The sequence below is a fragment of the Leucopleurus acutus genome, assembly GCF_964270905.1.
Source record: "Leucopleurus acutus genome assembly, chromosome: 12".
Taxonomy (NCBI): Eukaryota; Metazoa; Chordata; class Mammalia; order Artiodactyla; family Delphinidae; genus Leucopleurus; species Leucopleurus acutus.
Genome location: NC_139154.1, coordinates 16,855,138 through 16,882,077, shown reverse-complemented (window position 1 = coordinate 16,882,077; position 26,940 = coordinate 16,855,138). Strand labels below are relative to the sequence as shown.

At 57.3% G+C, this 26,940-nt stretch overlaps 1 protein-coding gene across 1 annotated transcript in view; it reads right to left on the bottom strand.

Moving 5' to 3' along the window:
- KCNIP3 (potassium voltage-gated channel interacting protein 3) overlaps positions 1–25,268 on the bottom strand; it is a gene marked incomplete at both ends in the record, with an annotated part of 88,018 nt that extends 62,750 nt beyond the window's left edge. The window contains 3 exon segments of the mRNA XM_082852384.1: positions 11,810–11,972; positions 25,166–25,249; positions 25,251–25,268. Of these exon segments, the coding sequence (XP_082708510.1) occupies positions 11,810–11,972; positions 25,166–25,249; positions 25,251–25,268 (265 nt within the window).
- Positions 25,269–26,940: the final 1,672 nt, after the last annotated feature.

Below are 26,940 nucleotides of genomic sequence, written 5' to 3'. Positions count from 1 at the left end.
CCAGCTTTGCAGGTCACACTAGGGGACTGAGAAACTGACTCTGTGACTCACCCCTCCTCACCCAGAGAAGAGAAAGGTTGGCGAGGCAAAGGAAGGGAATGTCTCTGGAAAGGCTGGCTGGTGTGCTGGGGTGTCACTTCTCCTCCTCCCACAGGGGGGCTTTGGTCCTCTGTCCAAGTGAGGGGCATCTGAGAAGCCTGTGGGGATCTGGGCACGTGTCCCTGGAGTCTGGGGGATGCAGGGCCAGGTCGGTCTGACGCACACCTGGAAGAGGTCAGGGTGATGGTCGTGGCTACACTGGCCAGAAGTACCCAGGGTGATGGGAGGGACGTGGATACCCACATAGCAACAGTCATGGAGGCAGAGGGTGTGTTTCTGCAGGGCTCCCTTGGACGCTGTGGAAGAGAGCTGGGGGCCCATCCTCCTCCAAGAAAGACTGCCTGGAGAGGGGAAATCTCAACAGTTGGGCGTGAGAAACAACAACTGGGCGGTGGCATTGGCCTGGCCCCGGCACCCCGCAGGAGCAGAGTGGAGAAAGAGCAGAGATGCTCAGAGATGCTCAGAGAGGCCCACGCCCTGCCCTGTTGCTCCAGCCTTAAGCCTGAAACGAGTCAGGGGGAGGAGATTCCGAGGTGGATGAAGGTCGGAGCTCTAAGGCTTCCCTGAGTACCCACTAACACCAGAAAGATGACCACAGGTTGTGCACAGAATTTCATCTGAATGGCTGGCACGAGCGATTCCACAGAGCAAACTGAAAGGCTCAGAGGTGACAGAGCTGCGCTTCCTCCAGCTTGTTTCATATGTTGATGTCAAGTATTTGCACTTTATCAGCCGCCCACGTCCCACCTCCCCGCTTCCTGCCCCCAGGCAGCTCCTCCCACCCTGGCCATCCTGTGAATCCCAGAACCAGCATTCCCCAGAGCTGGAAGGGGCTCAGAGGGAGACCAGCAAGCCCAGGCCTTTGTGATTGTTGTCAGATGAGGGACCTGAGGTCCGGGAGGCAGACTGCACCCTTAGGTGACACTGACCTGCAGTATCCTCCTTCCCTTTCCAGAAAGACTGAGACAGAGGGAGCAAGAGAAAGCACCCATGAACCTGCAGCGGTATCAGGTGGGTAAGAAGGTTTAGAAAAGGTGCAGAAAGCTACCAGCAGCAAAGATGCCCATGGATTGAAACTCCACTAAGCCAGGGCGCTCACTGACCCTTCCAGACGCCCTGCGGAGCTGGTGCCATTCCCTACAGCCCTGCCGGGCTGGACAGGTGAGGAGGGGCTCAGTGTGGGCAGGAGAGATGCTCCAGCTCACCGGCCAGCAGGAGCACGTGGGAGTAGCTAGAAGGATCGCGCCCAGAGGCTTTGAGACGCCAGGCACCTCCCTCTGCCCCTGGGCCCAGCCCCCAGGCATCTCTCTTCAAGGACCACCAACTTCAAAGTTCCATCGTTCCCCAAAATGACAGCCTGGAGAGAGGAATTCGCAGCAGCTGGGAGGCAGGGCTTAGAGGCCGCACGAGCAGAGACGGCATTTCCCTTCTTTTGAAAAGCCCGGGGTGACCCTGGGCTCCCATTCCCAGCAGCAGTGGTCCAAGTGCCCCCCGGAGGTCCCTCAGGTTGCCCCTCTGCCTTAGACTCACATTCCCATCTGAGCTCCCTCTGCAAACCTTCACTGTATCAGAATCCTGTCTTCTGATTCCTAGAGATTTATTATTGCTTTTGAGGGTTTTAAACCGTTATTATTCGACCGATTTTGAGATGATTGATTATATGCTCAATTTTTAATTTTGATCCTTCTTAAAAGAACATTCATTAATTTGACGAGTATTTGGGGCCTGTGCTAGGCAAGCACCAAGTTCTGTGCTAGGCACTCGGGACAGGGCAGGGAACAAGATGGGGGACCCGGCCCTGGAGAGGGGACAAAGGTCAGGTGCTCCAGCCCAGCCCCGCCCGCTTGGCCCTTTGTCCATCAGTGGCCATGAGCTTCTTTGAGCAGCATAAGGAGCTTTCAGCTTTGGCTAAAAAGCCAACATGTCACATGTCTCCACTGCCTCATCTTTATGTTTTAGAGATTTAATTTGATTTCTCTTTAGGGAATCGTGATTTCTTTAGCTTCCTTCACATCCCTCCAATAACAGGATAGAACAAAAGGACACACAAGACCCAAGCTGTTGAGGGTCTCTCCTTCCAGGGTCTGAAGCTCCTGACACCAGCCCTTCCTGGGGTGTCCTGCCAAGGAAACTGCAGGGCCCCAGACGCAGGAGCCCCTCTCCCTGTGCCTGGTCTGCATGGTCCGCATGGCCCAGCCTGGGACGAGGTCCTGCTCAGCCCTTGAGCACCTGGCTCGGGGTGGGGCAGGCAGGGAGGCAGAGGGGCAGTGGGACTCCGACTCCCACTCCCACTCCTCCGCAGGCCTGAGTCTGAGAGCACAGGCTCCAGGGAAGCCCCCCGCTGTGTCCCTGCTAGAAATTCCAGGTTGGTGGGTTTTATAGATTTTGAAAGATGGCTATCACTGATTGAGCACTTTCTAGACACAGGCCTTTCTACATGTTTGCTCGTTTTATTTAATCCTTGCTACAGATGTCATATCTGTCTTTGCTGAGGGAGGAGAGGGGTCCCCAGTGAGGGAGGGAAGAGGGGAGAGGACCCCCGGCCCGAGAGCCGCCAGCCCCCTCCCAGCCTATGCTCGCTGTGCCTGAGTTGGTGCGCCCTGGAGAAGGAAGCCCCCCTCCCACCTGCTTTCCCTCCCCAGACCCACGGGTGGGGGAGCCCCGGCTTGGCACTCACTATCTACCGGCCGCCGGGCAGGACTCTAAGGCTGGGCATCCCTTCCAGTCCCGCTCTCAGGACCGCTGTGCCCTGTCACCCCTGCCCCATTCAAGGTGGGCACAGTTTTAAACCCCGAGCCTGCCCCTTCCTGCCCCCTTGCCCCCAGCCCTGCCAGAGCAGTCCGCATCTCGAGTCAGATTCCCAGAGATGAAGCGGAAGGAGAAGCTGATGGTGTTGCCCAGGTGTCTCTTGCAGCCCTGCTGGCACACCTGCAGCCTCAGGGCAGCCCCCTGGGTGCGCCAGGGGCCTCGCCGCGCCCCGCCATCGCCAGGCCTGGCCCAGGGGCCCCCCAGCCTGCTCTGTGCCCCCTCTGCCTGCGTCTTCCCAGCCTGGCACTCAGTCTTTCCTCTAGAACTCTCTCTCTCTCCCGCCTCCGGTCAGTCTCTCAGTCTCGGTACCAGGCCTGTAGGTCCCAGCCTGTCCCTCCATGTCTCGGCCTCTCTGGCCTGTCCTTCTCTCCTCTGATCTCTGTCCCTGCCCTCTGCCCTCTCTCGGCCTTTCCCAGGGCCGCCTGCCCCTCAGCCTAGCCCAGAGCCCCGGGGGGCCGGCGGTGCCCTGCCGGGGTCAGCCCTGCTCCTGCCCCAGGGCCAGCCCCTCCCCTGGCTCCTCCGACCGGTGCTCAATCTCCCTGGAGGCAGAAGGGCTCCTGCAGCTTCCTGGGCTGGGAGGGCATGAGGGCGGGGGCGGGCACTGCTCCTGAGCTCCCAGCAGCAATGGGGGAGGTGCCCCTGGTGTGATTTTCGCCTGAGGGTGTGATCTCATTGCAAAGGGGCCTCATCTAGGTCCTGGGGCTTCTGTGCAGCCAGAAAGGGAACAGCCCTGCCCAGGAGGCTCAGGGGCCAGGGACCCAGGGCAGAGCTGGGGGATGAGTGGGGGCCTTGGCCTTTGACTAGCTCTTCGCATTGCTGAAGGCCCAGAGCCCACATTCTCGGAGCAGCCGGGGTGCGCAGGCAGCTCGCTAAGGCCCTTCTGGGCATCAAAACAACCCCACGAGGTACGCGTGGCGGAGAACAGCACTGCAGCATCCTCCTCTGCTCTTTCACCTACAGAATTCAGATGTCGTTGGGGGGGGAAATGTGCGCAGCTTGAAAAAAAACGCCACCCCCCGCCTTCCTTGCAGTCAGGGTGGCTCAGCTCTAGCCCGTAAAATGTAAGCGTAAATCTTCCAGAGATTTCTGTGAGAGTGTTGCTTTCCTGATGTAGTCATCACCACTTCCTCCTTTCCCCTGATTTCTCCTTTCTCTTGTCGGGAGCAAAGCCATGATGGCTGGAGCCAGAGCAACAACTTTGCAACTGTGAGGGAAGAAGCAAAAAACCCCTTAGACCTTGACTCTGATATCCCCAAGCTGCTAAACCAGTGCCAGCCGCTGCCTAGCCCAGATTTCTCAGATAGGAGATACATACCTCTGTCTAAATTAAGCTACTGTTGTTTGGGGTTTCTGTTGGCAGGCAAGTAAAAACATTCCTTCCAAAGTGAAAGACCAGCTGTTGTACCTTGCACTCCTAGCCAGTGAAAGGACGTACACAAGGGGCTTCTTGTGTACCACAGGTGCTGTGCTGCTCCAGACTGTTTCCAGGCACAAGCAAAGACTGTGCAGCAGGTCCAGGCTGCGTACAAGCGGCTCTCCCCTTGGGCCTGATGACCCAGCACATTCAACGGCGCACAGTGTGTCTGTGGAAAGTTAGGGTGCTCTGCAGGGCCCAGGCTGGGCCCCGGTAGAAGCCTCTGCTTTTGAGCAAAGCCGTGCTTTCTTTGGCAAAAATCTCTTCTTCTTTTGACACTACTTCTGGCTCACTCCTGGGCCCTCGGGGAGATGGAAGGCCCGACTGTGGGACACCAGGTGACCCTGAGACCTGAGCTGCCCATCAGGAACTAAGTGTCCACCTCTCCCCCAGCTCTAAAGGGGCATGCACAGCACGTCACCATCACACACAGGTGCTATGTATAAGCTCAGGGCCGGGGGTCTAGAAGGCTCAGGTAGGTGTCTGCTCATAAATGGGGCTCAGACCCCCATGGTAGCAGCTGCATCGCCACCTTCCCCTCAGCCCACACCTGTGGCCTCATGGGGAGTCCCTAAGACCGTTTGAGGAGGAAAAGCACGTGTATGTAATTTATTTTATATTCAGAGCTGCAAGAAATTCTGGCACCAACTACAAGTTGTCTGGAAGGAGGGGTGGCCTGAGGTACAGATTGACATTGACTCAGGGGTGGGTACTAAGCATGTGTTCAGGGGTCAAGGAGATGGAGGGAAGAAGATTGGAGGAGTGGTGACTAGGAGGGGTGAGGGTGTCACAGTCCTTTGTGGATGCTGTCCAAAGGGCAGCCAGGCCTGCGGAGGCACCGAGAGTCTGGTGGACAGGATGGCCTGTCCGTGCACGTCAGTCAGCCTGTATTCCTGGCCATGAACAAAGGGCCATGGGGGACGAGGATTACTCATGGGTCCACGAAATGAACTTCCCCTCACCGGGCTGATCTGGCTACAGCTGTTGTCGGGTGCCCAGCCTGCCAGCAGGGCGACAAGCCAGCCACCAGGTGGCAGGTCAGCTCCACCCTGGCAGGGACCATCGTTTACTCTTTCTGGAATTGACATTCATTCTGAATACAGACCTCGCTTTCTGCCCACCTTGCTTCTGCCAACAACACCGCCCATCGCTGTGTCCCACGCATCATTGTTACTGACTCAAAGACTCATTTTACAGCAAAGAGTTGTGGCCAAAGGCCCGTGCTGACAAGACGCACGGGCCTCCCCCTCTTCCCCACGCCCAAAAGCGGCTGGACTTGCAGAACAGCGAAAGCGCCCACCGTACACTGGTTCCAGTGCCAGTGGTGAGGTGCAGGGGCTGTCCTGGACGTGCCACCATATATGCTCCTCCTCCAGCCGGAAGAATGGGTCCAGAACCAAGGGAAGCACCAGCCCCCAACCACATACTTGCAGCATTTTTGCTTCTCATCGCCAATCCTTTGGGCTCTGGATAAGAGATTTTAGATCCGTAAAGAAGAATGCTGGGACTTCCCTGGCAGTCCAGTGGTTAAGACTCTGCACTCCCAATGCAGGTGGCGGGGGTTCGATCCCTGGTCAGGAAACTAAGATCCCGCATGCCGCACAGCGCAGCCAAAAAAAAAAAAAAGAAGAAGAAGAAGAACGCTTCCCCAAAGGGGAGACACCAGTGCACCTGCTGAGCTGGAAGCTGAGACCATCACCTGGCCATCTGGGGCTCCCCACACCACTCAGGCCAGCTGACGTGAAAGGGCGTTGGCTGGGATGAATAATGCCGATTACCCAGGGGAGAAGGTGTTACCCCTACATGGGGTGGAGGATGGGAACTATGTCTCAGACCTAGTGAACTCACCACGCAACCTATTCATATTGCCAAATACAGGGATCAAAGTGAGTGGGGGTGGGGTGGAGTTATAGGTAGGATGACCGAGGGCTCAGATCGCTCAAGAATGAGAGCTTGGATCACTCCACCATGGGTTGGTTCTTAGCTGAGGGCCCTGCGGTGGATTAAAATGGCCACAGATTTCATACTGCAATTCCACGGAAAGGTAGTCTATTTCCCCTCTGCTAGACTAAGCCTATGATTGTTTTGACCAATAGCATGCAGCAGAAGTGATGCTGTGTGAGTTCTAGAGCCTCAGCCTCAAGAACTCTCTGCCTTACTTATTGGAACACCTCTTCCTGGAGGTCAGCCATCTTGTACCTGAGTCCACCATGCTGTGAGGATGCTCAAGCAGCCACGTGGAGAAAGACAGGCAATGAGGCACCAGACATGTGGGTGGAACCTTTCTGAACCTCCCAGCCCAGCCCAGTCACCAGCTAAGCAAAGGCAAGGAGTGATCACAACTGATGCCATGTGGAGTAGAAGTACCATCCGGGGGGAAGGTAGGGGGGCCCGCCCAGATGCCTGACCCACAGAATCGGGAGAAAAAAATGGTGGTTGTTTTAAGCCACTACATTTGGGAGTATTTTGTTAGGTAACAAAGGGTATCTGAAGCATCTCTCCTTCACACTGGGGGGCTGAACTCTCCAGAGAAATCGTCTTCACAAATCATCTTCCCTCCAGGCTCTAACCATTCAACTTTCTATACTTTTGATAAGGGTAAAAGCTTCAAAAGCCATATACAGTTTTCAGATAAATCCTTGAAAATTTGCACCTGATCTGGCATCTCACTTTGAAACATGATGTTGAGTATATCTTGGTGCTTCAAACACATTAAAATTCTGTTAGGGACTTCCCTGCTGGTCCAATGGTAAAGAATCTGCCTTCCAATGCAGGGGACGTGGGTTCGATCCCTGGTCAGGGAGCTAAGATCCCATGTGCCTCGGGGCAACTAAGCCCACGCGCCACAAGCGCCTCAAGGAGAGAGCTCGCATGCCGCAAACTACAGAGCCCACGTGCCGCAACTAGAGAGAGAAAATGCTCATGCCACACCTAGAGAGAAGCCCAAGCACCACAACGAAAGATCCCACATGCCTCAACGGAGATCCCGCGTGCCGCAACTAAGACCCAAGATAGCCAAATAAATTATTTTTTTAATTAAAAAAAATTCTGTTAGTATATAGTTACATATCCTTATGTATTATAGACAAGCTAATTTACCTTTTCATCCCCATACCTTTCTACTACCACTCTTTTTTTTTTTAACATACTTATTGGAGTATAATTGCTTTACAACATTGTGTTAGTTTCTGCTGTATAACAAAGTGAGTCAGCTATATGCATACATATATCCCCATATCCCCTCCCTCTTGCATCTCCCTCCCACCCTCCCTATCCCACCCCCCTAGGGGGTCACAAAGCACCCAGCTGATCTCCCTGTGCTATGCCGCTGCTTCCCACTAGCTATCTACTTCACATTTGGTATCTACGACCACTCTTTTATCACGCGTGCTGGTGGTGGTGGTGGTGACTTTACGATTTTACATGGGGGTGACAACCCCCAGGAGAAATGAGCATCTCCCGGAGATGGATGCGGTGGCTGAGAATCCGGGTCTGCACTTTGGGGGAAGGGGCAGGAATGTGTCCCTTTGCGTGGGGAATGGTCACACGGTGCCACACAGGAGCATGTGGCTGCAGCTCCGGCGTCCCTACCGGAATGGGCTGGGACATGGGGTGTTTCCCATAGCGGCAGGCAGGGCCCTTGCCTTGTCACATCCAGGCCTCCTTCTCTGGCCCTGTAGCGTTTCTGCAGACTTCCCAACAGCCGAGGGTAAGTGCCTCTCTGCTTAAACCAGCCAGCCTGGACTCGGGCGTCTGCCACGAACACCCCAGGTTACTCTGTGGGTGATATTATTATTCCAGGCTTACAGTTAAAGGCACCCAGTCCCACTGTCCTCGCGCGAGCCAGACTTGAGAAGCGCGTCTGCCCGGTTGGTGGCTCAGCCGTGCGCCTGGAGAGGGGGCCTGACGTTCTCATAGGAGGGACTTTCGGTGCCGGGGAGATGAGCAGAGCAGCTCAGAGCGCCAGCCCCTGGGTCACTGAGGATGGCCTCCCAGCGTTGGGGAGGGATGCACTTCCGGGGCCACACCAACGGCTCTGAGAGGCCCGGTCCCAGGACCACCCACCTTAAAGGCCACCGCTGCTGACTGGCTCCCGACCCCATGTTGGGGCTTTTGCAGCCCAGGGGTGACCCCCAGGGCGCAGCAGCAGCAGCTGGCCTGGCCCCCTGTCCTCGTGCCACCTGGTCCCTGAGTCCCACCCACTCCTTGCCGAGTCGCCGAGGCTCAGGCCACCCTCGTGTTCCACTGGGCCACGCTCCTTGGGTCCTGCTCTAAGATGTCCCAGAAATCTGTGGTTCAGGCCGCCTCTGCTGAATGGAAACCACCCCTACCGCCAACAAGGGTGCAGTGTCCCGGCCACCTGCCCGCCTTCTGCAGGCGCCAGCCCAGGACACCCAGCTGGGCCAGGCTGAGCGCGGGGACAGAGCTACACCGAATGGCACGATTGTCCTCTGCACCCAGAGCCCCGGGAGGCTCCTGAAGGAGCAGAGGCACCTCGTCTGCACACGGCTGATCATTTCACGAGCACACGGAGCCCTTGGTGTGAGCAAGGTGTCCTCAAGGGATGTGATGGGACTGCAGAGCCGAGGCCCAGGAGCGATGCTCAGTGGAGAGACGGGTGCACTGGGGTCCCGGCTCCTCTGCCTGGGAGGGTGGCTGCTGCCTCCGCAGACCCCGAGCCCCGCCTTCCCGCAGCTCCAGAGAGAAGTCAGGGAAGACACACATCAGAGTGGGCGCCCGGCCCGCAGCATATGGAAGACGCTCCAGGTCCGAGACCTCGCTCAGCCCCTGACCCGTGGGACCCGCTGACTCGTGTGACCTTCTTGAGAGTCGGTCTGCTCTTCACTTTTAGTAAAACAGAGTGACCCTCCGTGCCAGCCTCACACAACTAAGGATTGCGTTTTGTGTGTTCCACATGGCCTGGCAGGGTGCCTGGTAAACATGTCACCAGGGGAATGGGCAGGGCTGGGCAGAGCCCTTGGTGGTGTCCTGGGCCCTGCACCCCTTCCCCACCCCCACTGCTGCATGGCCGTGACCAGCCATTCAGCAAAGGCTTCCACACGGCTCTCGAAGGAGCTGACGGGAACAGACGCTGCCACCTAGGAGCCCATCGAGCTAAAGGTGGGACCCGTGGGCGTGGTCCCCTCGGCCCCGTTTCCTCTCGTTGCGACCCCAGACACACCCAGCCTGCCCCCCGGGCTTGCTCTTCCCCGTGTCCACGCACGCTCAGGTGTGCAAAAGGCTCAGAAAGGGGGGCACACCACACCCCAGCCCCATTCTGAAGACCACCGTGTGCCAGATGTTTCTGCTGGAAGTTGGAAGCTGGAGCCAGGGCTCAGCAGGAGAGAGGCCTGGGAGTGGGGTGGGTGCTGGATGCCGAGGACCGGGGAGGGAGAGACAGACACCGGGTCACGGAGGGGCTGCAAGATCCAGGGGGGGAAAAGGAGGAGCCTGAGCTGCTGCCAAGACCCTGGAGATGCAGGCCAGTAAGAACCTGAGCCTCGAATGAACGGAGAAGGATGCGATGTACATACATATGCAACGGAATACTACTCAGCCATGAAAAAGAACGAAATAGTGCCATTTGCAGCAACATGGATGGACCTGGAGATCATCGTACGAAGTGAAGTAAGTCAGACAAGGAAAAATACCATGTGATATCACTTACATGTGGAATCTAAAATACGACACAAATGAACTTATCTACAAAACAGAAAGAGAATCACAGGCATAGAGAACAGACTTGCGGTTGCCGAGGGGCGAGGTGGGGTGGAGGAGGGAGGGATTGGGAGTTTGGGATTAGCAGATGGAAACTAGTATATATAGAATGGATAAACAATGTCCTACTGTAGAGCACAGGGAACTCCTGTGATAAAACATAATGGAAAGCATATGAAAAAGAATATATATATGTATAACTGAGTCACTTTGCTGTACAGCAGAAAGTAACACAACATGGTAAGTCAACTATACTTCAATAGAATTGGTGGTGGTGTGATGAACTGGGCGATTGGGATTGACATGTATACACTGATGTGTATAAAACTGATGACTAATAAGAACCTGCTGTATAAAAATAAATAAGTAAATAAATAAACTAAAATTCTTCAGATCGTAAATCTAAAACAAATAAAAAGAATCTGGGCCTCCAGCGAGGCGAGGCTGGGTCCATCAGAGCAGACCCGAGCCCGTCGGGCGCACAAGGCCGGCCACACGAGGGCGCCACGGCTCACCTCTGCTCCCTGTTCCTACCCTAATGGAAAACAATTGCTTTTACTCTACGGCAGAAAAACAGCCCTGTGAAGATGTGAGCTTCCCAGTTAAGCTGTTTGTATGAAACTGTAGTAACCTCACGTTTCTGCATCGTCCCAAGAAGCTGGAGAGAGAGAGCGCACGTGGACCCCACATGTGTATTCACAGGCCCCAGGGCCTCCATGGAGGCTGCTCTGGGTAACGGAACCGTCAGAAAAGGGTGACGAAGCAGCACAGGTAGCAGGGGCTCAGGGAAGCAGAAGGGAGGGGACTGGAATCATGCTGGGAGCGCCCTAGAGTGGGTGTGCAGGTAAAGGACAGCGGCCTGGCCTGCACACACTGCTGGCCCCACCCCATCAAGCCTGGGAGGCTGGGGCCATGAATATACCCATTCTCCAGGCAAGGGGACTGAGGCTCCCTGGAAAACACAGTGTCTGAGACAACGAACAAGACACAGCTGTCAGGATCCAAGTCTTCACCTTTTCCTTAAAGTCAAAGAGGCAGCGTCTCATGCACGCCTGTGTGTGTGGTCACAGGAGTGTGCATGGTGTGTGTGTGGCGTGCACGCCTGTGTGTGCACCCACATGTGCTTGGTGGGTGTGCACAGGTGTGAGTGGGTGGTATGTGCACACTTGGTGGGTGTGCACAAGTGTGAGTGTGTGGTACGTGTGTGAGAGTATACGGGTTGCACGAGGTCCCCCTTGCATCTCTTACTGCATCACAGACACCAAATACCACCAACAGCGAGTGCCGACCATCCATTCCTGCCACAAACTCCCAGAACGCAGCACGAGGTAAAGAGCCAGCCCCAGCCCCTGGGCTGCACTGGGCAGGACCGAGGGGGCGCTGAAGCCCGGGCCTTCTCCTCCCCAGGCCCCTGCACGTGTTTGCACCCTGCAGGTGAGTATCAGCCCCCCTTTACACAGAGGACTTAGAAGGGAAGACCGTGTCACCCAAGGTCACCCGGCCAGCGAGGCTCTGAAGCCCCGCTCCATCCTCCCAGCTGGGAAAATTCCAGCATGGTCCTATCGATCTGTCCCCACCTCCCTGGGCCCTGCCTTGGGGTCAGCACCCTGCACCCTGCGGGAGCAGGCACCGGTGAATGGGAACAGGCGTGAACGAATAGAAACATGTCCCCGCAGAGGCAGAGGTGGTGTGGCCCAGGCTGGGGTCCCAGGCTAGGTCTCTGCGCTCAGAACAGACCCCCACCTTCTTCCCAGCCAGCCCAACCCCTACCTGATCCCTGCGGGGCTGTGCTGGACAGAATCCACTTCACCAGGCAGCACCGCATCAGGGCCTGGCGGGTGAGCCTCGGCCGCTGCCACTTGACGCCGTCCTTGCTCAGCGGTGTGCGCCCGCGGTCCCCCAGGAGACTGCCGTCTGACACCTTCATCACCTCCTGCAGCAGGAACAGGCAGAGTGGTCCTGAGCCCTTGCTCCCCAAGGGGACCTCAGATCACCCCCAGGGCAGCCCTGAGGCCGTCCTTCACTCCACCCAGGGTCTTGCCTTTCAGGGATGCATGCCAGGAGCCCGCAGGCCCGCTGCTGCCCCCGCCCCTGGTCATCTCCTGCCCGGTCTCTTAGCAGCCCCACTCTCCCTCCAAGAGCCCTGGGTCACTGCGTGGCGAGGCCACCTTGCAGGCACAGACAGTGTCCGCTGGAAAAGCTGCGCCAGTGACCCAGGCTGGAGGAGTGGGTTGAGAAGGACGTTAAAGGCCACCGTGGGGCTCTGTGCACGCTGTGCTCCCACACACACTCCCCACCAGCCACACCAGGCTGCTCTGTGAACACATCCCTTCCACACTTGAGCCCTGCTCATGCTTTAAGATCCCGCTAGCAAGTCACCTCCCCCATGAAGCCCCCCTGGCTTCTAAAGCTGAGGGAGTTGAGTCTGTCCCTGCACCGATAGTTCCACAACAGCACGGACTGTGCAGTGGGAATTTGCTGGAAGAACTCCCGATTGAAGGCAGGGTCTATGGGCAGGAGTTCCCTCACTGGGCAACCTGGTCTGTTACGTGATGGGGCCCCTGGAAGGAGGGAGGTGAGGGTCCAGACTTACTCATCAACACCCCCGACCCTGGCACGGCCCTGGCTGTCAGAGCCAGACAGTCCCTTAGAGATCACAGCCCAAACCCCTCACTGACTAAAGCCCAGAGAGGGGAGCAGATCTGCACAGGGTCACACAGCAAAGCTGGCCTCCTCACTTCACGCCAGAGCCCTCGATCTTTCTTCACCTTGAGGCAAACCGAGGCCACATCAAAGGCCCGAGGACCTCCCCAGGAGGGGGCACATGGATGCAACCCACTACGTACTCTGTGCAACCATCTGAAGAAACGACTCAAACAGCTGATGGGGGAGGGACTTCCCTGGTGGTCCAGTGGTTAAGACTTCGCCTAATGCAGAGGGTGCAGGTTCAACCCCTGGTCACCTGGTCGGGGAACTAAGATCCCTCATGCCTCACAGCCAAAAAGCCAAAACATAAAACAGAAGCAATATTGTAACAAACTCAATAAAGACTTAAGAAAAACCCCAAAAAACAAAACTGACTGGTAGAATCTTGGAGGAGGGAGCTGTGGGTGGGATGTTAAGATGCTGGGCTGTGAGTGTGGCTGGGGAAAGGACAGCCCGGGGTCACAGTGGAGGCCCGGAGTGGTGAGATTTGTTTTCCTACATCAATATTTTGAGCACCCGCACCTGGCCTCCCAGTGGCCCACCATCCTCAGTGCCCAGGCTGGCAGCAGGATGGCCCTCTGGGCATCTGTTGAGTCTGGTTTGCTGCCCTCGTGCCATGCCACCTGCTTGGGGCGGCAGTGCCATAGGTGTGGCCTGGCCCGTTGGGTCGCTGCCGCAGGTAGCCCCAGGTTCATGGTACCCGGGATGCGCGGTCTGAGCTCCAGACGTGGGAGGAAGCAGCGCACCCCCGTGGGTACCAGTTCTGAGTGGGTGGGTTGACTGGCCAGGACAATGGCCAATGGGGTGACGGGTTGGTGATGTCCCTCCAGGGTTGTGGGGTTTCACGTGTGCTACATTTGTACAGTCCTGAAGAGTATACGGGTGTCCGAAATAAATCACAAACAGATGTACATTCGAGCAAGTTCTGCAGATGCAGAGACCCCAGCGCAGCCCCTGCCTCGGTCAGGTTCTCAGGTACAAGGAGCAAAGAGACGGACCCAGGCTGATGGTAACTGGAAAGGAATCAGCAGTGGGGAGCCCAGGCCAGTCCTCCCCGGGAAGGACAGAGAGCCAGGCTTGGAAGACAGACCAGACCAAGAAGCAAGTTGCTGGATAGCCAGACCTCAGCCACGGTCACCCATGGGCACAGCACCCATGGGACAGCAAGGGCACCTCCGCTGCTGCTGAATAACACGACCCTGGGGCTAGCACTGCCATCCCAGGGGCACTGGGCCTGGGACCCCCCACTGGTGTGATGGCCCTGCTGCCCCTGGAACCTGGAGGCTGCTGGGGGAGTCTCGGTTGAGGCACTAGCTCCAGTTTCAAGGTCAAGAGCAGAGGGGTCAGATTGTCCCAGCCCAGGTCATATGCCTAATCCCTGGCTGCAAGGAGAGCTGGGAAAGCAAGCTTCTGGCCTTTTAGGTTCTTTCATGCCCTCTAGGGAGGCTTTCCTGAACTTGAGGAATAAGAAAAACCCTACAAATATCCCCTAAATTGTGGAGTTTGTGCGAATGCCCAGGTGAGGGGAGGCTGGCGCATTGCCTCCTGCAGGCTCTGGTTAGGAGGGAGAACCCTCCAGGTGCTGAGTTGGCTCACGACCCCACGAGGCCCGTCCACATTTGGGGCTGGGCGGTTGGCCTCCTGGTCAGCTTTCGGAGAAGTGGCCGTCCAGACAGGACAACATCCAAACCCCTTATCCTGACTTTCAGGACCGTCCCAACCAGGTCCCAGCTGCTGGCTTTCCCTCCTGTAGTCATCACCCCCCCAAGCCACCTCCCCAAGACACACCCTTGGCGGCACCCACCACATTCCTCCTCTTCTCCAAGGCTCAGCCTGCCAATGGGGGGTGGTTAGTGGTGCCCGGAGCCGCAGTTAGGGTGGGCACTCACCATCCCAATGGGGCAGAAAGAGGGGGTGAGCGGGGGTGGCCAGGGGCCCCAGGGTGCCAGGGATGCTGAGGGAGGCACCCTATACACCCGCACGCACATCCACATGCACACACGCGCATCCACACACACGCATGCACATCCACACACATGCACGTGCACACACGCACGCGCATCCACACACGCACACACACAAGCACACACACACGCACACATGCAAGCACACACACGCACGCGCATCCACACGCACGCACACGTGCACATAGGCCCTGCCCAGGCTGTCAGAGAGACAGACCTTCTCCATTATTAATGATCTGCTTCAGGAGAGAAACGGCCTCGATGAATAAAGTCTTTCTTTCGGTCCAGGAGGCGGGCAGGGGGAAGTTGGGCAGCTGGCGCTTCATTATTTCCTGAGTTCTTTGCTGTAGGCTCTGCATATGGGCTTAGGAGAGAACATCAGAGGGAGAAACTGATGCCCTCAGCATCTCAGGCAGGAGCTGTCTGTAGGGACCCCACCCCCATCTCAGGACGGCGCTGGCGCTGCTGGCAGGGGCCGCCCTGGGCACTCTGTCTTACAGCCAGGCCTGAGCTGATGTGGGGAGACCCAGCCGGTGGCCCGGGGTTCTGTCCTCCTGGGACGGCTGGGAGGGCCCACAAGGCGGGGCTGAGAGCCCCCCTCATGCATGTCTGGGCCTTAAGGTCACCTCGTTGTCATGACAACCCCAGGAGGTTGGCAACGCCATGCCCATTTTAAAGATGAGGAAACTAAGTCTCAGAGAAGCTTGGGGGCACGCCAGGGCCATGCTGCACTCATAGCCTCCTGGTTCCAAAGTTCAGGCAGTCTTGACCAGGCTGTGCTGCTTAACTTCCCTGGGCCAGGCCCCCGACAGGCCTTGGAAGATGGCGAGGGGCTCCCAAGCCCCCCAGCCATGTCAGAGTAATGGTTTACTAATGTCCCAGGCTAAGGAGTACCTCTCCTGGTGGAGAGGGTTGGACGAGGGTGGAGGAGCCCTGGGCCATGTCCTCCAGCTGGCTGAGGGCCAGGACCCCACTGTGAGGCCCACAGGCAGGGCCTGGGATGGCCTCCCACTTGAAATGGGTGAGGGGGTCCTGACAGCGAGGAGAGGAAGGGCCCACAGTGGCTGGGCACGAGCAGGGCCACACAAATGCCAGGAGAGGCTCAGAAGGTGGGGGAGGGAGGAGGCTGGGGGAGTGACCACCGGCTCATCCTCATGACTAGCTGACACTCGTCTGTCTGAGGGAGGGTCTGCCGGGGCTGCCAGGGAACGTTAATGGCCACTCCGGACTCCCTCCTCCTGAATAGGGGGGCTCTCGGGCATCGAAGGAGGGAGCCCCGCAAGGTGACACCACCTCACTCCCTGACGCTTCTGTGCAGGGAGGTGACAGAGTTGACGAGGCCTGGGTTGGTGAGGAGACTGCAGCACAAATTAAATCCCTGGCCAGCCTGCTTTGAGGCCCCAGTGGCTTCTGCTGCATGTCAGTAAAACCCAGGGCCTGTGCGGACCTGCAAACCCCTCAGTCAATCCCACCTGACCCTGTGAGTCCATCTCGCCTCCACTGCCCGCCTCATCTGTTCCGCACGTGCCCCCACATGCCCGGCTTGAGCACCTCACAGCTTTGCACCTGCTGCTCCTCCGCCACACACTCCCCCCGCCCCTGGCCCCTGCACACGCCTTCCCCCCCTGCACACTCCTTCCCCCTCCCCCTGCACATGCCACCCCCCTCCCCCTGCACTTTCCTCCCCCCTCCCTCTATCCACTCCTCCCCCCTTCCCTGCACACTGCTCCCCCCTTCCCTGCACACTCCTGTACATTCTCCCTGTCAGGCCTCAGTCAGACCAGGTGATGGGAGACCCCTCTTCTCTAGGCTGCCATTCACCATCCATATCAACAGCTGCTGTGCTTCCCAGCACACTGCTTTTGAACCTACCCTATTTATTTGTTTCCCGAGGTGCATTTCTTTCTTTCTCCTGGAATGTCAGCTCTGAGAGCTGGCCCTGGCCTGCTGTGTGCGCTGCTCTTCCGCATCACAGAGCCCGACACCCAAGAGACCCTCACGTCCAAAACTCAACAGTAAAAGAACAAAGCATCCAGTTAGAAAATGGGCAAAAGACAGCCCCAGGCATTTCACCGAGGAAGACGTGCAGGTGGCAAATAAGCCCATGAAAAGTTGTTCCACACCATTAGCCATCAGGGAAATGCAACTAAAACCATAAGGAGATACCACTCGTACCACGGGAACGGCTAAAATCTCAAAAGCTCACATACTATATGATTCTATTTATACACTTCAAAAGAACATTTTAGAAATGGAACCGATTAGTGGGCCAGGGGTTCAGGATGGGGGGAGACATGGAAGGGGGGAGGTGGGTGCGGCTATAAAAGGGCAACACGAGGGGTCCTCGTGGTGATGGAACTGTTCTGTGTCGTGACTGTGGTGGTGGAAACACAAACCGACATGTGATAAAAGTAAACAGCACTACGCACACACACACAGAGTGCATGTGTTATAAAACGGGGTAAAGGGTATTTAGGGGCTGTTTTATTTCTTACAACTGCAAATGAGTCTACAATGATCTCAATAAAGTTTCCATTAAAAAAATGCTCTCGTACATACAAAAAAAAAGAATACTTAAAAAGTACAAACACACACAAAATCTTCAATAAATACCCTAAAATGCCCCGGTGAAAGCCCCCTAATGCTCTCTCCATAATTTGCCTCAGACCTTCTCCCCGCCTGCTCTTACTGATGCATTTTAACAGCGGATGGAGCCATGCCTCCATCCTCCACGGGCCTCAGGGGATGGTAAGAGCTGCGTGGCAGAGACCAGTGAAGCCAGAAGAGACCAGTGAAGCCAGAAGAGACCAGTGAAGCCAGAAGATCGCACAGCGTCCCCAGCAGTACATCTGGCCGTGTAAGCATTGTGGGCCAGGTCCCAGAAATGGCCCTAGGCTGGCCCCGGGGACCTGCAGTCTCCTTGGAGGCTCACAGGGTCCCCTCAGGGCAGGGGCTGCAGGTGGTCCAAGCCGTTTCCGTCCACTCACCCCAGACTTGCAGCTCCTGCCCGGCCAGTGGGGTCCAAGGGCAGGTCTCAGCTTCCTTCCAAGTCCCCAGGTCTGTGGGGAGCACAGGAGGGACAGAAAGGGCGCTGCACTGGCGATGCACCTACTTTCCTGCAGGTACTGAGCTGGGTTCTTTATTTAACGCTCACACCAATCTTTCGAGTTCCGTAGGCCCTCCTGCAAACTGCCCAGCTGAAGCCCAGATCCTGTAATAGGACTTTCTCACACCCTCTCACCAAGTTCACCACGTTACCCGTGGTGCGTGTTCCCTCTCGGCCAAGGGCAACAAGGAGTCAACCAACTAGTTCACCTTCAGGTGTGTCCTGCTGGGCTTTGGCTGGAGCGGGTGGAGCATCTGGGAGAATCTTGTGCCTGGTACAGGGGATGACTTAGACCCTGGGTGCCCGCAGCATCCCTCTAGCTCCAGCTCTGAGACTCAGCAGCCCACATAGTGGGGGAGGGGTGGGAGGGGCTGGAATTTAATGCTGTTGTTTTGTTTTCATGGCGTTGTTATGGTTACCGCAGCAACTGCTACTAGCTCTCCTTTTACGATCATGATTTACAGATTCCCTTCTTTTTTTTGCGGTACGTGGGCCTCTCACTGTTGTGGCCTCTCCCGTTATGGAGCACAGGCTCCGGACGCGCAGGCTCAGCGGCCATGGCTCACGGGCCCAGCCGCTCCACGGCATGTGGGATCTTCCCGGACCGGGGCACGAAGCCATGTCCCCTGCATCGGCAGGTGGACTCTCAACCACTGCGCCACCAGGGAAGCCCCTACAGATTCCCTTTTAAATGAACTTACTGAAATTTAAAATGTGAGTTAATTTAAAGGAAAATTAAGAAACAATAGCACAGGTTGTGGCAGATAAAACCAAATGGGTGAAGGCAGAGTACAGACAGCTAGGACATTTGGAGTCTGATCACGGACTGAGGTGTCCCGTTCAGTGACCACTCCCTGCATGTGACTACAGAACATTTGAAATGGGGTTAGTCCAAGTGGAGATGTACCATCAGTGCAAATACACACTGGGTTTCAAATCCTTCTTAGTAGAACGTAAAATAGCTCATTAATAATTTTTATATTGATTACACGTTGAAATAATATTTACATTGGGTTAAATAAAATAAATTATTAAAAATCATTTTTTTTTTACTTTCTTTAATGTGTCTGCAGGACCATTTCAAATGATACCTGTGCCTTGTAATGCATTTCTATTGGCCAGCACTGTTCTAGATGGTGCTCAGACCTGCCAGTTGGGGGGTTTGGGGCAGCCTCCCGCTGCCAGGGCACACCCTGACCCCAGCTCCCCTTTCCCACCCAAGTCCAGGCTAGCGTCAGTCACCTTCAGAAAGGTGGTCTGGTGGAGTGTGGAGGAGAACTGGGGGACAATGAGGTAAGTGGCTAACTTGGGGGGCTGCCCAAGTTGAGGGGACTACGGTGGGGGGGTTGAGCCAGGCGCAGGCGGTGGGATGGGTGGTGGAAATATCAGTGTGATGAGTATTTACGATCTACTGTAGGTGTAGGTAGTGATGGAGGGGTCAAGGTGACCCCTCAGTAACTGTGACATTGTCACCATGGAGATGGGTACCGGAAGCAGAACAAGCCCTCATGCCTTCCAGCTCCCCACACATGTGGTCCAGATTCTCCACGAGGACGCTCCATTCTCAACCATCATCTGAGAGTTTTCACCACCCCATAGAAAGAGGCCAGATCATTTTAAACAAACCACGGGCACCTGGACCGGGACATCCCACCTGCTGGCTCCTCACCCCCAACAGGCTCCCAGAAGCGCCAGTGGTCCACAGGGTGGCTAACCCTGCTCACTGCCCCATGCCCAGCGTGCACAGCTCCGTCCTGTGGAAGCCCATCTGGTCAGGCCGTTAGGGGCACTCGAAGGCCAGACCACTGAGCAGCTGGCTCAGTTTCTGTGGTTCTCGTCAGCTGGGCTCCAGAGAACCCCCAAAGAGCATCTCAGAGAAGGCTCGGCAGAGGTGACCTGTGGGCACGTGGCAGCCTTTGGGGCGAGAACACCCAGGCTCCCTTCCTCAGAGGTAATGTTATTGAGTCAATGCATATGCAAGAGGCACAGCTAACTTCTCCCAAATGTTTACAGGCATTTATGCATGAGACACAGCACGAACAGTTTCATAAGAGCCACCAGGACCCACTGGATGCTGGTTCAGAAGACACACTTAGCTGAGGAGGGGGAATTTCAAGCCGGTTGATGTTATTTCAGTCAGTACAGTGGGAAGAGGTCTGTGGTCAGCCAGACAGGGACTGGATTCCTGGACCCTCACCTCCTGGCTGGGCCACCTTGGACAGAGTACTTGACCACCCTGATCCTCAGTTTGCTCATCTGTAAAATGGGGATAATAACAAGGCTTCACGGGACTATGGAGCAGGTTAAACGAGGTGACATATACAACCCCCCCCCCCCAAGCAGGAGTGATTAGCACTATTCTTCACCCTTCTGATGCTCAGCGCAAGGGGCAGGGCCAAGCCCAGGGCCCAGTGACATCAGCGGGGACGCCCAACTCGCTCCGCTCAGCTGGCTGCACTTCAGAATCCCCGGGGAGACCTCCCCATCTCTGCCTGCCCGGGGGCTGCTCTATTTTTGTAAGCCTCCTCAGCCAATCTGAAAGTGCAGCTAAGGTGTACAGGGCTTATCCCACCGGCTAGGAAACTCTGGGCCTTGTCTGCGGGAGGAAGGAGTCTGGGGTTCGCAATCTCCCTCCTTCCCGGGGCGGGGCTGGGGCTGCCTTGAGGTCAGAGCCTGGGCCAGCGGGGACGTGCAGCCCTGCTGAGCTGCGGGGCTGCCTGGCGCCCCGACCCCGTCCATGGGTGCTCCTTCAGGCAAGCTCACTGAGCGCCCACTCATCTTGGCGTGCTCTATTTCCAGCACTTGGGACAGATGGCAGGAAGTGGCAATGGGCGTTGTGTCGTGTGGGCCCCGAGGATTTGGGATAGGGAGGCTTCGGGGAGCCTCGATTCTCCTCCCACCCCTGAGCACCAACAGGTAGGGGCCAGGCGGCCTGCCTCCTGAGCGGGGAGCTGAGATTGTCATGAGTCCCTGAAGAACACAGGCATGCGCACGCACACACACACGCACGCGCGCGCGCGCGCCTGGGTGCCGCCCCTCCCAGAGCACTGGAGCAGGGGAGGGGAAGACTGGGTTGTCCCTGTCCTGCCTCTAATGCTGCCACCTCGGCCAGGACACTAGCTCTTCACGTGCCTCTTGCTGCCCAGGCAATGAGGGTTTCTCATCAATCCAGGGGTGGACTCCGAGCTACTCACTGACAACATTCTCCCATTGGAGCGCCCTTCCCAGGCTCTACTCAGTAATCCCAAAATGATGACACTGACACTCCCACCATTTACGGAGCTCTTGCGATGCGCCAGGGGCTGTGCTAAGCGGGCTGGTGTAGGATCTTATTTATCTAGGAGGTCGATGACATTTCCTCCAGGAACACGAGGAGACCATGGAACAGAGGGGCTAAATAACTTGTCTGAGGACACACAGCTAGGACATGAGGGGGCTGGGACTGAGCCCAGATCTGCTGATGCAGAGCTGGGCTAACAGCTGTCGAGGTGCAGCTGTGTATCTCCGCAACCACGTTCGCTCCTGGCCGGGCTCCTCAATTACAAATAGCGGAGGTGGGCCTCGTGACAGGCCAGGAGGCCTATGTGTGGGGCAGGGCAATCTGCATCACAGCATCCTGGAGCTTTTGGTGGTGGCCCCCCCACCTCTACACCCAGCCCCCCCTGCTCAGCACAGGGCCCGACCTCAAGTGGGGGTCTGGCAGAGGCTATGAGCGCATCTGAGGCTCAGATGGGGAGACTGAGGCCCAGGGAGGGGATGGACCCTGCCCGAGCTCACGGAATCACTTGGGCAGAGTTGGGGCTAGAATGTGGCTCTCTGGGCTCACTGCCCAGAGTGCCCATCTTGAGGGAGGATTTCTTTTTGGCCTCACCCCACAGCATGAGGGATCTTAGTTCCCCAGCCAGAGATCGAACCCACGCCCCCTGCAATGGAAGCGTGGAGTCTTAACCACTGGACCACCAGGGAAGTCCCAAGAGAGGACCTTAAAACAGGGCCAGGCATAGCACCAGCGGTCAGGACTCGGATTTATCCCTTGCCTGCCCCGGAGGCATGTGCTGGAAGCAGGGGACGACAGGGGCCGGCCGCAGAGCTGGAGATGAGGCCGGCTAAGGCCAGCAGCTGCTCTGCCTAGCTGAGCACGGCACAGGCGCGGGCCAGCCTGATGGAGGGCAGGGCTGGGCAGAGACTTCAGGCAACAGATCAGAGCGGGGAGGCTGGGCCAACCGGGAGATGGGACAGGCCTCTCTCAGCTGTCCTGCCCAGCTCAGCTCAGCAATGCCCCTCCAACTCTGGCGCCTGCAGGTCCCCTCGGTTCTCTCCCCGTCACATGGCCGCTCTGTGGCGCTCTAGGATGTGGGCTGATCACAGCTGACAGATGCACCCGTTCCAGGGAAACATCAAGCTGGGGATGGGGAGATGGGGAGGGCGACACAGTGACTCACTCCACACTGCACCCTCCTTTCTGCTCTGTCTCCTTCTGGCCCGGGGCTGGAGGACCAGCCAAGGAAGACTTGCCAAGTTCTTTCCCTTCTCCCTTCTTTGCCTTGGAAACCAAGGTTGCCCCTCTTCCTCACAGAGGCCATATTCAGGGCTCTGCAGCGCTCCTGGCCATCACCAGAGATGCCTTGGGGTGGGGCGGGAGAGTAGATGGGCCCCAAGCCAGCCCGAGGTGGCAAAGCAGAAGATTTTGCAGAAGATTTTGGTGAGAAAAGGGCTCCTGATTTCGAAACGCCGGGGTCCTTTCCTTTGCAGCTCTGGGTCTGCAGCCCAGACAAGGGGCTGTGCCTGGCTCAAGGTCACATGGCTAATCAGGGAGACGTGGCCAGGGGCGGGATCTGACTTATGTGCACTCTCTAAAGGATTCGGAGGGTGCAACAGGCCACAACTCCATGGAGCCAGCCCCCACAGGGATGGGGCACCTCCTCAGCCGCCTGGTCACAGGCACACCCCTCTCTCCCTGTAGCCTTCTCCCATGACCTCCCCAACCATCCCCCCAAGCCCCAGGCAACCGAGCTTTAGAGCAAGACAGAGCAGGGCTCAAATCCCAGCGGTAACACGTTATAGCTTGCAATCATGGGTGGGCCTCAGTTTCCTCATCTGTAAAGGGAGTGCAATACCAAGAGCGACCTCTGGGCTGCCTGGGGGTCCAGGGGAAGAATGCAGGTGCAGAGCCTGCTGGAAAGACCATGGAGGGAGGAGTGGCCACCTCAGGGCTCCTGCCCTTCAGCCCTGACCTTGTCCCAGGCTCCACCTAGAGAAGAGTCAGAGCCACCACACCCCCCAGTACAGTTCAGGGCTCTGATTACTTTGGAAATAGGGGAGAAGATGAGGGCCCACCTCCCACAAATGCCCCACAAGAAGGCAGGAACCGGAGCAGGTAGCGGGCCCCGATGGACATGCCGGGTCGTGAAGGCGCCACTCCCTGAAGCCCCAGGAGCAGAGCCTGCAGTTCCCTTTGTTCCTTTCTCCTAAGAGTTCGCAGAGCTCAAGTCCTGGTGCTGGGCTGGACAGCCCCCACCCCCACGCCCCCGTCCCCACCGCACTGGAGCCTCGTGTCTGTGAAAGGGGAAGTGGCAGCGCCTGCCCTCCCAGGACATTGTGAGGATCCACAAATGACAGTGACAGGCACTGAGGGTGGATGAGTCAGGCAACTCCCAGCCTGTGCTCTGAACTGTAGTCCCTGTTGCCACTAGAGGGGAAGGTGATTTTCATAATCCTTCTGCTGACCTTGGTGAGGGACCCAATGGTGGCTTCCCTCAGACCACTGTCCCTGCCCGGCCCAGCGCCAGAAGGTGAGGGACCCACTCCAGCCTCTGGCCAGCCCAGCTGCAAGAGGAGGAGGATTGTCCCATGCCTGGTGGACAGAGTGGGCTGCGCGCACACCTGCGTGCAGCCTGACTCTGTGGAAATCCCCACCTCTGTGTGCACGCAGGCTGTGCAGCACAGGCAGCTGTGGGCACAGTCACAGGGCGTGGCTGTGCATTGCATGTTCATACTGACGACCCTGGATGCATGTGACCTGTGCCAGCTGTGGCACATGTGTGCAGTGAGCACATGGCATGTGAGCGTGCGTGCAACAAGGTGCTAAGTTTCTCTACTTCTGCCCTGTCTGCCTGAAGGTTGTGGGAGAGACTTAAGGTGCCTGGAGAGAAAATACCTTCTCAACATGCCCTGTCGCCAGCCTCGAAGGGTTTCCTGTCAGCACTTCTGCCAATCCTCCTGGCACCCCTGAGCAAGGGAGCAGACAGAGCAGGGGTGGCCTGGGGCTCTGGGGTAGTACGGCCTGGAATCAGCAGCCACAAGATCCCACGGGTGACAGAGAGGCAGGAATCCATCTCTGGGGGGGATGGGGTGGAGTTGGGGGAGACTGCCAGATGCCAGCCCAGTATCCATTCTTCCTTACCCATAAAACCCTGATTTTAGTCGAGATTTATTTTTGCCCTTCTTTCTACTTCCTGCTGCCTGTATGTGCTGGCTGGAGCTCCAGCAGCCATTTTGGACCTTAACGTAGCCTCAAGAAGAGAAGCCAGTGAGACAGATGGAGTCCCTGCTGACCGTAGGGCTTCCGTGCCAGCCTTCTATTGCCTCCCTCCGGACTTCTGCATGAGAGATAAGTGCAAGCAACCTTGCTCAAACCACTGTTATCTGTTCTGTTACGATCAGCCAGATCTAATCCTGGTCTTTCTTCTTCCCTCCAAAGCAAGACTGTCCCAAACACGTGGGGAGCTGGCCAGGCATCAGGACAGATGTTCTGAGTGTTAACTATTCAGGGGGTTAGCGTATTTTCCTTTCCCTCTTTATTCTTCATTTAATTATCCTTCATCCTTCCCAACACCTCGCTACCATCTCTTGAACTTTGTTCCAGGCATTTTCCTTGCACTCTCTGTCTCCAACCTCCCAAGAGCCCCACAGAGTAGGAACTAATCACAGTCGTCCTTGTCAGGGGTCTCCTAGCCCTTTAGGAAGTGGCTACTCATTAATTACTTGGATAATTAGACGATGCACTCACTGACCAGCCTTCGAGCGTAAGACACGGCCTCCCAGCACTCAGCCTTCCCCCAACGCAAAAGGCCATGGGCCCAGGCTCAGGGTCAGCACTCCCAGGGACTTAACTGAACCAGGTGGCTGACCCCAAGCTCCTCCTCCGTCCAGCTTCAGTTCCACAAATACCTAAAGCCCCTGCCGTCCAAACGGGGCAGCCTCCCAGCCAGGACACCCCAACACTTACTTTCCCAAAAGCGACCCTACAGGAGACAGCAGGGGCTGGGGTCAAAGGTGGAGGCACAGCAAGGCTCCCTGGTCCGGGGCAACCCCCAGAAGCTCCCGCTCTCCACCCGCGCCGGCGCCTACCTTGGCCCGCTGCATCCTGGGCACCGGAGGAAACTGTTGCCGGCTTCCCCACTGCGCAGCCGAGGAGAACAGGACTGCCGGGCCCGGCTGGCAGCTGCCTCATGTTTGCTGGGACCCAGACGTAATTGTTACCGGCGGCTCCGCGCCCGCCCCCTGTCCACCCGCCCTCCCTGCGCGCTTCTACCCTAAGCTCCGCCCCTTCTGCTCTGTCTCCTCCCCCGCTCAACCTCCCGCCGTGTGTGTCTCTCCCTCTCCCTCTCGCATCTTTTCCGTCTCTCTCCCAGCCTTTCCGTCCTATTCTCTGGGTATAAACCACTCCTAACCCTGCCCTCTCAGCCTGTCGCCAGGGGTCTCTCTCTCTCTGTGTCCCCCTTCCCCGCCCCGTCTGTCTGTAGCACACACTCTGCTCCCCAACCTTGGAGCGGGGAGAGGTGGGGGGTTGCCGAGAGCCTGGGCTGGGGGCAGGGAGCCTCGGCACAAGTTCCTGTCCCAGCACGGGGAGGCGTGGCAGTGGAGCGCGCAGAGGCCAGCCCTCCCCCTCCTTGCTGTCCCCTCTCTCATCCTACTGGTTCCTATGGACACCAGGTGGAGTGACCCCCCCCATGACCTCGGGCCATTGCAGTCAAGGTGGGCCGTGGAGGGGGATCTCCCTGGTGTCCCTCCAGCCACCCTGCAGATGACCCCTGGGCACCCCTGGCATCCGGAGCATCCTCCTGACGGGGACATCGCTCTGGGCACTGGGCCCTCAATGGCCCCACTGATGGGGGCTCACCACCCAGAGATGGTGATGGCTACCAGGGCCACGTCACGTGGGTCACAGGCAGGGGTCCTTCAACTAGTTTCACGGGTGCCCCACGCTTACCCATCTCCTTTCACCGCACGCGGGGCCTTTGCCGTCGGGGAGCCCTCTCCACACCTGAGCTCCTTATACACTCCAGGGAGCCTGGTGTCTGTCCCCATCATCTGTGTCTCAGGTTGGGACCACATCAGGGCAGCTGAGGGACCTGACCAGACCTCCTGGGGGTTGTGGTGGTGGAGGAAAGGGGTGAGGGCCCCTGAGCATCCTGGGGAGGGGGGACCCTGGCTGCCCCTCAGGAGGGCAGACTCCTGGGCATTTGCTCAGCCCCCAGGGAAACCACCCAGGAGCCAGGTGCCTGAAACCTCAGGCAAGTTTCTCTTTTCTGCACCCTGAGGAAGGAGCCAGCCTGTGCCACTGGTTCCCCTGGAAACAGAGCCCCGAGACACCCCCTCTTCTGGGCACACAAGAGCACTTGCACGTCCTTCTCTTTTTTTGTTTTTGGGTGTTTTTTTTTTTTTTTTGAGCCAGCCAATCAGCTCCAACTTTCAGATCGTGGGAGGAAGAAAATAGTCTGGAGCTGTTTGCCCATGGAGGGAGGACCGACTATTTCTAGACAGGAGGCAGCCCGTGTGTCTGGCCCCACTGGACTTCCAGGACCGCCTGGGCCTCGTGCCAGGCAGGAACTCAGCAGACCCTGGCCCCCCTTCCGCCGCCCATGGCTGTGCCCTGGAAGAGGTGAGGGCGGCTGCAGGGTCAGGCGCAGAGGCTGAGCTCCTTGAGAGCCTGGGGGCCTTTTCACCTGGCGACCTTGGCTCTGAACAAGCAGGGGTTCCCTGAACATGTTGAGTCCTCACAGTGGCCTTGGCAGGGAAGTGCCATTATCTCTGCAGATGATGAAAGTGACACCCAGAAAAGTTAAAGGATTTGCCCAAGGTCATGGGCTAGAAAGTGACAAAGCTGGTGCAAAAAGCCTGTT